General features: G+C 39.4%; 1 protein-coding gene across 1 annotated transcript in view; it reads left to right on the plus strand.

Moving 5' to 3' along the window:
• The window catches only part of LOC138043968 (coiled-coil domain-containing protein 142-like), a 33727-nt gene that overhangs the window by 10984 nt on the left and 8445 nt on the right, over positions 1-14298 (plus strand). The window contains exons 2-5 of the mRNA XM_068890503.1: positions 951-1037; positions 7828-8303; positions 9408-9522; positions 10792-10969. Of these exons, the coding sequence (XP_068746604.1) occupies positions 951-1037; positions 7828-8303; positions 9408-9522; positions 10792-10969 (856 nt within the window). The remainder of the gene's footprint in view (positions 1-950; positions 1038-7827; positions 8304-9407; positions 9523-10791; positions 10970-14298) is intronic.

The raw sequence follows: 14298 nt of genomic DNA on the forward strand, positions 1-14298 counted from the left end.
GCGCATGTTATAGTGGGATGTCCTGCTTTAGCACAGTCTAAGTACTTGGAGCGACTCAACACTGCACTTAAGGTGTTGTTCTTTGAGGTGTGTAAAGACCTGCAGCTAGTGGACTCAGTACCACCATGGTACTCGTTAGTGGCACCCCAAACCAGTGTATGAATCTCTGGAAGCTCAAGCTTACTGGGATGTACGATTGTATTCCGAACAAAGCTATGTCAAGGCCAACAGAGTGGACGCCAGGTTTGTGGATCACAGGAGGAAATGAGTCTGGGCAGTTGAAATGAGTTGTCCCTGGTTAGACAACCGTAGAAAGAAACTGTGCTGGGAGTTAAGGAAGCAGTACCCTGGCTATGTCGTGGAACAGTGGCAACATACCGGGGTAGTAATTGATGTGCTAGAGGAAAGGATGCCCTGAGAAGGATGCAGAAAGCTATTATCTCAAGTTTGCTTAACACATAGCACGGGCCTTCAAGGCTACCGTCAAATAATTTTTACAAATTTTAGGAATTAGAGAGTATTAGAGAATTTTAAGGACATCTCTACCAACGAATTGATGAGCATAAAAGATCTGTAATGATATTCAATCACAGCCAAAGTCAACATCAATCAAGAACAATAATTTTATTGTCTTTCTACACGAACTGTTCCTTATTCGCAAGCCCAAACCGTGTATAAATCTAATAATAATAATATCAACATCAACATGGCACTCTCACTGAGTGAGAGTACTTGTATTCTGGGAATTGATTTGTTCCCTTCTACTGTGGATCCTAGTCTCAGAGTTTTCTTTGATACTACATGTATCTATCCATTTTCAGTTATGGTCATGTTTTTTAACTGTAACAGTTATAAATATTATTGTGGGTTCTCTTAGAGTTAGGGATGGGTTAATTATTGGATCATGTCAAATTCAATAAATTACCAAACTAACTTTAGTTTATTTACAGACTGTTTGCCTCCAGGTGGAAATACTTCTCTTCAAGTGGTCAGTTGTTATCTGCACTGTCTAGCTTCAGCATCAAGCTGGGATGCAGGTAAGTTTCCATAGTGTTGGTAAGACCTATGACTTGCAGAGGCATAACTTAAGATCCCTTGAATATTATGAGGCTTCTTTAATTAAGGAGTACTTGGACTGGATTTACATCTATCATTAGAATATATTCTTTTATTTGTATCATGCTGTAAGTCCTTGAAAAAGTCTTTTATTCTTGCTTCATACAAGATGACCCACTCTCTTTTGTTCACACACTTTGGTTTTTATCTTTTCTGATGGTCTACAATCAGGGGTTTAAGGGGGTCTGGGGGTGTGGTCCCCCAGAAAAATTTGAAATCTGGAAGCTCTGAAATGCGATTTCCAGCGTTCTGGACACCAAATTGAGTACAAAGATAAAGGAAGATTTCTTACCAACAGCAACACTGAGTATGCAAGTAAGGGCATTCTTTTGATAATTTCTGGCAAATTACTGTAACAATTTAAACATTATACTGTATGACGTTTTGACAGCTTCATGTCATCATTACTACCTATTTCAAGCTGCCGTGAATGGCAAACTTTTTTGTGCGTTTTTTTGAAGCGCAAATTGAAACATTTTGGTTTGTCTACACAAACTGCAATAATTTTGTTCGGTCAACATGAGAAATCAGTTCTGTTGAAAGATAAGAATACGTCATTTTAATCTGAACAAACGAAAATACTTAACCAATGAAAGTAAATGAAACATTTACTGTTTTAGTGGAAAACAAGCCTTGTTGCAACGATTACTCAATAACAACCTGTTTTGCATGAAACGTCTTGATATGTTTGCGGACATAACTAAACGTAATTGAATTACATAAAAATACGTTTCATTGTAGCTTGAAGATGGCAGTAGCAAATCTGATAATTATTTTGAAATTGATGTTAAGAAAAAGTACGTTCAAACTCCATCAAAAATAAATTTTACTTTAGGTTTGATGGAATCCTTCAGTTAATTCAATTTAGGGGAAAAAGCAGCCGACTTCTCTGAGCGAAGTAGCCGACACTCTTCGTCAGCCATCGGTGCTTATTGAAACCCCCGACAATGAGAAAGAGCAACATTGGGTAAAATTTGAGTCAAAATTTAAGCTATTGCTTAATTAAATAATGAGTATAGGAAATCGTATGAATGCGAATGTTGTTTTGAAAGTTCTCAAAGTTGCATAAGCCGTAGGCGTGTTAAGTTTGAGAACTTTCAAAACATCAGGAGTGACCATAATCTTGAAATGCAGAAGCAAGTTCATACGATTTTTTTGTTTATTATATACTTTAGCAAAAATACTCCATGGCTTTATTTCCATAGCAACTTCCGTATTGCACTCTATAACGGACTTAACCTATTTATGCGTTGGTCATTGACCAATCAGAAATGCAATATTTTTTTTCTTAGTATATAATAAGTACTTTTATTATTTCACTATTATGTCATTTTACCATATTTGGTCAAGAGAATGCGCAAAATATGAGGATGGTAATACACTGTAGTGTCCCGGTTTGACCGGGTTTAGAACAGGGCAAATACGGACAGAATTATTATTCCACTATTATGTCATTTTACCATATTTGGTCAAGAGAATGCGCAAAAATATGAGATGGTAATACACTGTAGTGTCCCAGTTTGACCGGTTTAGAACAGGGCAAATACGGACGGAATGGGAGTTTTTCAATGAAAGAAATTGTTTTGAACACGGTGCAAAGCCTGAGAATTTAGCTTGTCATCGCTTGTCACTTGTCATTCAAAGATCTTTGGCTGTCTTTTTGTGTTGCTTTTATTGTTTCGCGCGCCCCCTGAAGGACAGATGATCCTTTTTTGTTTTTTTCAAAATACTCTTACCAAATAAAATTGAGCAAAAATAACACCTTTTTTGTAGTGGAATAATAAATCTCTTATTCGATGGTTTAACATATAATACTCACAGCCATTTTACTTATTGCTCGTATTTTTCCTCACCCCTGCGGGGCTCAGAAAAATACTACGCAAGTCGCAAAAATATCTGCACATATTATGTGTGAAACCATCAAATAAGATGTATTTAATACTCCTTGGCACACCACAGATACTGTTGCCCTGAAAGTGCCTTTCCCCAAAAGACTTTTCTAATATGGTAATTTGGAGTGATAAAAGCAAAAAACCACATCATCCTAATTATTGTACAAAAATTTTCGTCAGAGCGAATCGAGGGATTATGGGTTATGTGTAGTTTTTATAGTAGAGTAGGAGCTACGCTATTGGTGGTAACATGGCAACGTGAAAAGTAGGAAATATATTAGTTAAATGAAAAGCGTTCGTTAATACCGTGAGGATTAAGGGTGCCGATTTGAAAGATGAATTTTTGTTCCAGATTCTTGCGGCTTTCCGTCGTACCTAGATGTAGGGAAAGGCCGCAGATAGCCATGTGTTTTTTGGAGTGGTTAGGCAGATTAAAATGGCGAGCGACTGGCTTAGATGCATCCTTGTCATTCTTCTCAACATCGCGAAGGTGTTCGCGGAATCGGTCACCTAGTCGTCTACCCTGTCTCACCAATGTATAATTTATTGCATAACGTACAGGTTATGCAATAAATGACATTTGCGGAGGTACATGTGAAACGATCGGTGATCTTAACAGATCGCTTAGGTCCCGATATCTTGCTAGTGTTAACAATGAAAAGACAAGTTTTGCATCGTGAGCGCGCGCATTTGAAAGTGCCGGGTTGCTCGTGGTTTTGAGCGCGCTTCTAACTAAAAAGTTGCCTACGTTTTTGTCGCGTTTGAATGAAATAAGTGGAGGTTGCGAAAAGATTCTACCAGTCTCGGGATCATTTTGGAGTAATTTAAAATTACTAAGAATGATGCTTTTGACTGCGTGATTATGAGGATGGAAAGTGAGGGTGAATGGAATTCTGTCATTCTTATCTTTCTGTGACGTTTGTAGTGACGACTGTCGATCAAATTGTTTGGGCGCGATGATGGCCCGCTTTGACCCACAGAGACAGGATAGCCACGTTTTTTCGAAGAACTGGCACATCTCCTCTGATTTGCTGGAAAAATCGGAGAGTCATCACTACATAGACGTCGAAGTCTAAGAAATTGAGAATAAGGAATGGAGTTCTTGACATGTGATGGATGTGACGATGAATACAACAAATAACTGTGTGAATCAGTAGGTTTGTAGTGCACACTAGTACATAGCACGTTGCCTCTAATAGAAACTTTGATATCTAGGAAAGCCAATGAAGTTTCCGAAATTTCCCAGGTATATTTAAGAGCCGGATGAAAAGAGTTGACGGAGGTTATAAATTGATCGAGTTCTTCTCTGCTGGATGAAATAGCGCCGATGCAGTCGTCGATGTAGCGGCCGTAGAGTTCAGGTTTGGGGCCGTTGTACTGATTAAAAAATTGGTGTTCAACATATCCTACAAAAAGATTGGCATAGCTAGGTCCCATTCTTGTGCCCATCGCTACACCATTAATTTGTTTGTAATAGTTGCCGGCGAATGAAAAACAGTTAAGCGTTAAAACTAGTTCGGCAAGGCGGAGGAGCGTTTCCGAGCTCGGTTCTTTGACAGTGCGTTGATCGAAAAAGTGTTTAAGTGCTTGAAGACCTTCGCTGTTAGGAATGACTGTGTATAGAGATGTAATGTCCATGGTGAAAATAAGTTTGTCTTGGCCGGAGAAATTGAAATCGCGGAAAATTTGTAGTGCGTGTGTACTGTCTTTAATGTATGATGGCAAAGATTTGACGATAGGCGTCATAATCCTGTCTAAGTAGCTAGAAATGAGTTCGGTGGGGCAACTACAGGCAGAAACGATAGGTTGACCTGGGTTGTTGGGTTTGTGAATTTTAGGCAAGAAGTAAATGCACGAAGTTCTAGGGGTGTTGATGATGAGATTAGTGGCAGTGTCCGGTAATTCTTGATTAACTATAAGATTTTGAATGGTGTCTTTGACAAGTTTTTGATTGTTGGAAGTGAGATCTTTAGGGATTTTGGCATAAAACGAGGTATCCGAAAGTTGCCGCAAAGCTTCTTTTTGGTAAAGGTCGGACCGCCAAACAACTACCGCGCCGCCTTTGTCGGCCGATTTGACAACTATGTCGTTGCGTTTACTAAGATTTTTAAGCGCCGCCCACTCTTCCGAGGAAAGGTTGGAAAATTTAGTGTTGCGATTGAATTTAAGTTTGTGAATGTCGTGACGGCATTTTTTGGTGAAAAAATCTAAAGAGGCAAATTGTCCCTCTGGGGGAGTCCATTTGGATTTGCGAACTAGAAGTGTTTCAAAAATATCTTTATGAGAAGTGTCCGAATCATCCTCTTTGTCGTGAAAAAAGGCTTTTAACTGAACGCGGCGAAGGAATTTTTCAACATCTTGCTTAATAGAAAATTCGTTGGTGCGTTTGGTAATAGGGACAAAATTTAGGCCCTTACTGAGAACAGATTTCTCTGAGTCAGTAAGCGGAAGATTTTCTGGAATTGTAATAACGGTATTATGGCTATGCAATTTAGTGTCGTCGGTAATTTGCGGACCTATTAATTGTTGAAGTTTAAGAGTCTTGGTTTGGTGTAAATGGTCGAACAGTCCAGAATTAAGTTGTCGGATTTTAGCGCGAATCGATTGTACTAAAATTGCTGGACAGATTTTGGAAAGTTCGGAGCGGCAATGAAGAATTTGTTTGTCAAGTGCGATTCGTTTTTGGCACATAGCTCTAATTGTGATCCTCATAATATTACGTGAAAAAGAATTTTGCGCACATCGAATTTGGTGAAGATACTGATTTGAGTGAGAGAATGTAGACGCATGAAAGTTCGAGCGAAAACCTTTAGGAATGACTTTAGAATTGAGGCAACGGCCGATGAAGTTGATGTGACTACAAAACCTAGTTTTGGCGAAAATGAGAGTGGCTAAACGGAAAGCTAAGTTACTGCTAAGTGTGGGAAAAGGAAAAAGATAACTTACGATTTCCTGGCGTAGCTCCTTGGTGAGTTTCTTCAAGCTTGGCATCGTCGTCTTGGGTCTCCTGTTAGAAATCTGTGGATTAAAAAATACTAGAACACAAGGTTAGTGGTCGCAGCGGTTGAATACAAATGAATGAAGGGGTAGTTTCTAAAGAAACTGTGGTGCTGCGTCGGTGGGGAAGTAGTATACAAAAATTTGGTTTATCAACGGAGTTGATAATGTAAATTGACCACCGTACAGAGATTCTAAAAGCTGACGTTTCGAGCGTTAGCCCTTCGTCAGAGCGATCGATCAACGCACTGTCAAAGAACTGAGCTCGGAAACGCTCCTCCGCCTTGCCGAACTAGTTTTAACGCTTAACTGTTTTTCATTCGCCGGCAACTATTACAAACAAATTAATGGTGTAGCGATGGGCACAAGAATGGGACCTAGCTATGCCAATCTTTTTGTAGGATATGTTGAACACCAATTTTTTAATCAGTACAACGGCCCCAAACCTGAACTCTACGGCCGCTACATCGACGACTGCATCGGCGCTATTTCATCCAGCAGAGAAGAACTCGATCAATTTATAACCTCCGTCAACTCTTTTCATCCGGCTCTTAAATATACCTGGGAAATTTCGGAAACTTCATTGGCTTTCCTAGATATCAAAGTTTCTATTAGAGGCAACGTGCTATGTACTAGTGTGCACTACAAACCTACTGATTCACACAGTTATTTGTTGTATTCATCGTCACATCCATCACATGTCAAGAACTCCATTCCTTATTCTCAATTTCTTAGACTTCGACGTCTATGTAGTGATGACTCCGATTTTTCCAGCAAATCAGAGGAGATGTGCCAGTTCTTCGAAAAACGTGGCTATCCTGTCTCTGTGGTCAAAGCGGGCCATCATCGCGCCCAACAATTTGATCGACAGTCGTCACTACAAACGTCATAGAAAGATAGGAATGACAGAATTCCATTCACCCTCACTTTCCATCCTCATAATCACGCAGTCAAAAGCATCATTCTTAGTAATTTTAAATTACTCCAAAATGATCCCGAGACTGGTAGAATCTTTTCGCAACCTCCACTTATTTCATTCAAACGCGACAAAAACGTAGGCAACTTTTTAGTTAGAAGCGCGCTCAAAACCAACGAGCAACCCGGCACTTTCAAATGCGCGCGCTCACGTTGCAAAACTTGTCTTTTCATTGTTAACACTAGCAAGATATCGGGACCTAAGCGTTCTGTTAAGATCACCGATCGTTTCACATGTACCTCCGCAAATGTCATTTATTGCATAACCTGTACGTTATGCAATAAATTATACATTGGTGAGACAGGTAGACGACTAGGTGACTGATTCCGCGAACACCTTCGCGATGTTGAGAAGAATGACAAGGATGCATCTAAGCCAGTCGCTCGCCATTTTAATCTGCCTAACCACTCCAAAAAACACATGGCTATCTGCGGCCTTTCCCTACATCTAGGTACGACGGAAAGCCGCAAGAATCTGGAACAAAAATTCATCTTTCAAATCGGCACCCTTAATCCTCACGGTATTAACGAACGCTTTTCATTTAACTAATATATTCCTACTTTTCACGTTGCCATGTTACCACCAATAGCGTAGCTCCTACTCTACTATAAAAACTACACGTAACCCATAATCCCTCGATTCGCTCTGACGAAGGGCTAACGCTCGAAACGTCAGCTTTTAGAATCTCTGTACGGTGGTCAATTTACATTATCAACTCCGTTGATAAACCAAATTTTTGTATACTACTTCCCCACCGACGCAGCACCACAGTTTCTTTAGAAACTACCCCTTCATCCTAATTATTGGTTCAATTTTGAGAACACCTTTGGTTTGGTCTTCCTCCAGCCTTTTGCAGCCTGCTTGGGACATCTTTGACTGACAGATGCCGGATGAGTGATGACTTAGAAGACGGTGTTCCCGGGACACGGACTGTGTGCTCCATGATCACACTTCTTAATCCTCTGAACAGTATTCTTGAGATAACAACTTATTGGAAGCGACCCTCCAGCCAATCTGAGCCTCATGCTAGTAAAAGCTTCCGGTCAACGAGACTAGCACTTTCACTTTGCCTTTGTCGCCTTCATGCACTGTTGTCCTTTACTTTGAACTGGTTTGACATAAAATTGCACCATTTCTTATCGTCATGGTCATTGGAACAGTTTTTGTTGCTTACACAGTGGGATTTATTGACTGTACTGGAGTCAGTGAAGAAGACCTTTAACCTTGTTCAGTTGTTGTGCGTTGTTCATGATGACAGCAACAACTGGAATTCGCTTTCTCTGCATTATAAACAATTACAAGAGCAACAAAAGCAGTTAGAGGTTGGTTTTTCAGTTTGAGACACTGTTTGAGAGACACAGATACCGGTACATACATAACCTTTACTATTTAAGTGTCTAAGCATTCTAGCGCCTCATGGCACTAATTGGGGATACATTAATAACTAATTAACTACTATAAAACTAAGTACTATTTACACTTTTAAACTAAAGGAATAAATTATATGAGCTCAGAAAAAACATGCACATCTGCTAAACATGCTAAAATGTATTAATATAAAATATCTGTACCCTAGAAAAATTTCACCTTCAAGTTATTTATATGTTGAAATCATTAGTTAATTCTTTTTGTTATGACCTGTGTTCTCTGAAAAAACTGAGTGCTCCAGTTACTGTAGGAGTCAAGCTTTTGACCTCCTGATCACCAGTTGGGCTGCTCTACTGCTGAGCTACAGAAAACTTGTAAGAGCTGGCCATTAAACTGAGGGTTGTTCAATACACCTGAACTGAGTCGATTCATTCTTAATGCTGGTCGATCTGTTTCATTCTAAATCAGTTTGCAAGATATTTAGAGAAAATATGGGCAAGGTGGGAGGCATTGGAGAAAGACCAATATTCGTGTTTTTGTATTTTAAAGCTTTTAAAAAATATTGTTGATTAATTATCTTTGAAAAATGCGTGGTTACCCCCAATTTTCTTTTTGGATTTCAATGACAGTTGTTAAGATCTGCTTTCCCTGAATATTCAGTAAACTGTGCAAAAATACCTCTTAATTAGAAGGCCCCGTCCTTAATGACTTGACTTCTGTTTCTTTTGAATTGACTTTCACTCAGTTGAATTGTCAACTCGTTGAGATAAATCAACTCAGCTTGGGTATATTGGACACTAGTGACTAAACTAAGTTCATACATGTATGACAAACATCCCATATACTGTTGGGACTGATATACCAAATTGTGGCGCTTTTGCAATGATATTAGCTTCAGAAGATAGCTTTTAGCCTGGTGTAGGACTGGAATCATCAATAATTATTTTTCTGCTATGACGAAAATGTTTAGATTAGGATGTAAGACCATCTGACATGAATAGAAATAAAGACTGATCAGCAGATTTAGTGTTAAAAAAGTTTTTTTTCTCTCTCTTCAGGGTTTGGTGAAGAAGTCATGGGCACTTTTTTCAAAGGACTTGAGACAGATGTCAACAGAGTTTTTCCAGGAGGCTATGCCAGTAGGAAAGAGTTGGAAAAAGAGTCGCCAGTCAGGTATACTATGTAAACTACTTACAATAGTAAATTTAACAAATCGAAAGTGGTTCAGCGTTGTCTGTACTCTTATCAACAAGGATATTCATCATCACAGTGGTCAAAATACGTTGTGGACTCAAGAGGCGCATCCGAGTGAGTCCACAACAAATTTTGACCACTGTGATGATGAATATCGTTGTCAATAAGAGTACAGACAACGCTGAACCACTTTTGATTTGTTTTTTACCACAATATTCTATGCCAAAGAAAGTGTTTATTTCAGAGCGTGACCAAAATCATGACACAAAGAAAAGAACAAGTGTTCTCTAATTTTCTCACAATATAATTGGTTTATTTCCCAAAATGGGCGTTCCTGATTGGCTATTACATTGCATAACAAATTGACGCAAGCATGACGCATACAGCGTTGTCTAGACTCTTATCGACAAAGGCAAATAGACCATATTCGTATTCTCGGTATTGGACTGGAACTAGCTTGCAATGGAGGCTAATGCGGGGGAATCTTTTCAAATGCAAATACTCTTTAATATATTCCCCCGCATTAGCCTCCATTGCAAGCTAGTTCCAGTCCAATACTGAGAATACGAATATGGTCTATTGGCCAATCAGAATGTGAGATTACATGCAATTGTGGTAAAATTGGAATTTTGGAGATGTCTAAGCTAGCAAACATACAGTACATAAAGATGTTACGATGTAAACTTTCTGTATGGAATTTTTGCTCTGATTCAAAATGTTTTTGCAAAATTTTCGTACATTTCTTTTAGTTTCAATGAAATATTTAAATTGTAAATTGTTCGTATTGTTATGATTATCTACTAAATTCCGTAATTCTGGCAGTGCCGGAATGATACAGCATTATCATGGTACAGCATTATCTTTAGGGGTGGGTATGGGCCATATTACAAGTTTCATATACTTTATTTTGACTAAGGTGAGATGTTACTTAATTGCTGGTTTCATTTTGTATCGATTGTCTTAATTCATGTACAAATGTAGCCATTTTGACTTGGTTATCACACTTGGACCATCTTGAAGTGTCATCATCTCAGCTTAATTTAGTCTTAATCACATTTTTTTTATAATACAATGTAGGCTCAAGTCTTGGTCAAGTAACTGACCATTCCCCATAGGAACGTTTTCTAAAAATATTATTTCCCGCTGTCTGTTAAACCTTTTGTTTTGTGGTGTTCTTGTCACTTTTGTCGTCATCCTTGTGTAAGCTCCCTATTGACAATAACTAAATAATTTTTTAATCTTGACCAGGGATCCCTTATCAGCCTAACAATTATGTCGAACATGCAATATGTCAGATTTTGGAGCCAGTGGTGGAAAGCACTCAAGGATTACCGACAGAGTGTAGACTTCATGTCCTGACAGCAACAGTCAATACGATGATGGAGGCATGGAGTGACTGGATACTAAAACAAGAGATTACCTTTAGGTAGGACTGGATTGGAATATTACTCAGCTATATTTAATATTACCTTGTTTAGCTACATGTAACAGTTTCAATGGCGGGCAGTTTTTATTATTGTTCAATGATGGGCATTATACATTATTTTTATTTTGACCTAATGTACATGTAATCCAACATTGAGCTAATCCTGGATTAGAGGAAAGTTTTCTTTCGGTTTATTTACAGACCAAAAATGACCTGAAACGCTCTAGGATGCCCCCAGTTGACGAGTAAAATCATCTTGCGTTAAACAGTCTCACTCGACTCCGGAATCAAGTGGTCCGGGTTCAGGTCCTGGCCGGGGACATTGTGTTGTGTTCTTGGGCAAGACACTTTACTCTCACAGTTCTTCTCTCCACCCAGGTGTATAAATGGGTACTGGTGAATTTAATGCTGGGGGTAACCCTGCGATGGACTAGCATCCCATCCAGGGGGAGTAGAAATACTCCTAGTCGCTTCATGCTACAGAAACTGGAGATAAGCACCGGCCTGATGGGCCTTCTAGGCTCATAGCAGACTTTATCTTTACCCTCACTGCCAGGTGTCAGTGGGCTATTAAAAGGCTTTTTTTGATAGGCAACACTCAAACTTTGGTTAGTATTTAATCACAGATGAGTATAATAGGCTTTTGAATAACTGCAGGGTCTGAAATTGCGACCAGCTGGTTGCCAATGCGACTGAATGTTGAGCCTTGGCGACCGGAATTTCAGGTCAGTCGCCATCTGGCGATTGATCAGGAAGTCTTTCAACCTTGTGTCCAACAAATCCAGTGATCAAGAACTTGTAAGCGCCACGGATGGCAGCACTCAATGACGCTCTCGAAATTTTATATTCTTTTCTTATATTCTTTTCGTATATTTTAAGGTAGAGAAATACGTTTTAAAGTTTCGCTTAGTTTATTTTGATAACTTGGATTCAATTTTGCTGCATTATTTACATTTGAAGAGAAAAATGGCATCCTTCAACTATGCTTGAAGCAATCTACTACTCCTGGGTCGTGTATGCCTTGCTGACAATATCCTAAATCGTCTTCCTGGCTTAACATTTACCATCATTAAGTCTCGGGGTTTGTTAAGAGCTGGCAGAGGTTGCAGAGCTGGTCGGTCATAATTCTCAACTCAAAACCATCAAACAGAAAAATAAAATCAATTCTTGCATAAGTGATGGCAGCCATTATGCTAATTTTGGACAGATCGGATGCTCCCGGAGACCACGAGAACAAAAAGATCAATAGTAAACCTCATAAACTTTAACACCGACTACGTCTGAGTTGACCAAGAAGCAAGTACCTGGTTCTCAACTTAATTTTTGCCTCCTAAATGCAAGATCAGTAAACAACAGGACCTTAGAAATTAAAGATTACACTATCGACAAAGATGTAGATCTATTTGCTATAACAGAATCATGGCTAAAAGCCGATGAATCATCGGATTTTGTTTCTCGGGACATCGCACCAAATGGATATGGCTTTTTACACTGTCCAAGGCCAAATGGAACTAGCAGAGGCCTAGTGGTTTTTTTCTATAAATCTACCATGAAAATCGAACTTTTGAAAACTCCACAACCTTAACTCATTTGAATTGATGGAATTGTTATTACACTCATTTACACCAAAGACTAACATCATGATCATATACCGTCCGCCACCATCACCCAACAACCAGCTCACTCCCTCACTATTCTTCAATGAATTTTCACAGCTCTTGGAACGCTCTGTATTTTCTCCTGGTCAACTTCTACTATGCAGAGATTTTAACTTCCATGTAGAAGATCCTAATCTGACCACAATACACGCAAGTTTCTGGATCTACTACATTGTTTCAACCTTGATGTATATAATGATCATTTGTCGACACATTAAGATAATCATAAGCTTGATCTCGTCATTGGTAGATCATATGAGAACCTGATTGCTGATTTTCATGTTCACGATCCTATCATTTCCAATCATTTTGCCATCCACTGTAAACTGAACTCTGACAGACCACCTAATCCTAAGAAAACAGTGTCTTATCGTAACAAAGAGAAAATAAAATTGATGCAAAGTGAAGTGCCCTATATCGGGCACCTTCTCATAGACAAGGAAGTGAAACCCGACCCAGGAAAAATAAAAGCAGTACTAGAGATGCCCAAGCCAACAGACGTGGCGGGAGTACAAAGATTAATTGGGTTCTACAATTACCTGAGTAAATTTCTTCCCCACCGAAGGGAAATTTGTGAACCTCTAAGGAAACTTGTCGCCAAAGACGTAGTAGAGTGGCATTGGATGGAACATCAGGATCAAGCCTTTCAAAAAATCCCGAAATCAGTATCTGAAGTCCTTGTATTGAAATATTATGAATCTCAGCAGGAACTTATTCTTCAGAGCGACATCTCACAGACTGGGTTGGGTGCAGTCCTTGGCTAGCAGAGCCTTGATGCATAAATTAGATACGCCCAAATTGAGAAAGAGCTACTATCTGTGGTATTTGGCTTAGAAACGTTCCACCAATACACCTATGGCAGAATGGTAGAGTATGGTACAAACTGACCACAAGCCACTTGAAACCATCATAAAGAAGTCTCCTCTTGCTGTGAGTACTTCTGTATGACGCAACTCTTACCTACAGACCTGGCAAGTAAATGCAGCTTGCAGACACTTTAAGTAGAGAATACTTGCCTCACACTGATACAACACCCTTGGAGACAGAAGTCCAGAGCATGAACATGGTTCAAGATTTGTTGCTGGGTACAGCTAGACTGGAAGACATACAGGCCCACACAGCACTGGATGACAACCTCCAAGTAATCCAGAGTCATCCAGAATGGATGGCAGCAAGACAAAAGCGACGTTTCCATTGAAGTAATTCCCTATTTCAATGTGTGTGACGAACTCAGCGTTCAAAATGGCATAATTCTCTATGGAGAAAGAGCAGTTATACCATAAACCCTTTGACGCGACATGCTGGAGCAGATTCAAGCAGCCCATATAGGCATAGACGGCTGTCTGCGACAGGCAAGAGAATGTGTGTATTGACCTGCCATGGCTAAGGAATTTAAGGACTTTATTTCATTGCAAAGTTTGTCGCTCATTTGACAACTAACAGCAAGAGGAAACCCTGATTCCACATGATGTCCTGGACTGTCCATGGGCTAAAGTGGGGGTTAACTTATTCAAATTCAAGAAGACTGACTACCTAATAATCATTGATTATTTCTCTGGATTCTGGGCGATTGATCCACTGGAAAAGACTACAGCCAGTTGCATGATCAGAAAGATGAAAATGCAGTTCGCTCCACATGGAATTCCAGACATGTGCGTCTCAGCAAGAAAT

Source organism: Montipora capricornis, chromosome 3 (genome assembly GCF_036669925.1).
Source record: "Montipora capricornis isolate CH-2021 chromosome 3, ASM3666992v2, whole genome shotgun sequence".
Lineage (NCBI taxonomy): Eukaryota > Metazoa > Cnidaria > Anthozoa > Scleractinia > Acroporidae > Montipora > Montipora capricornis.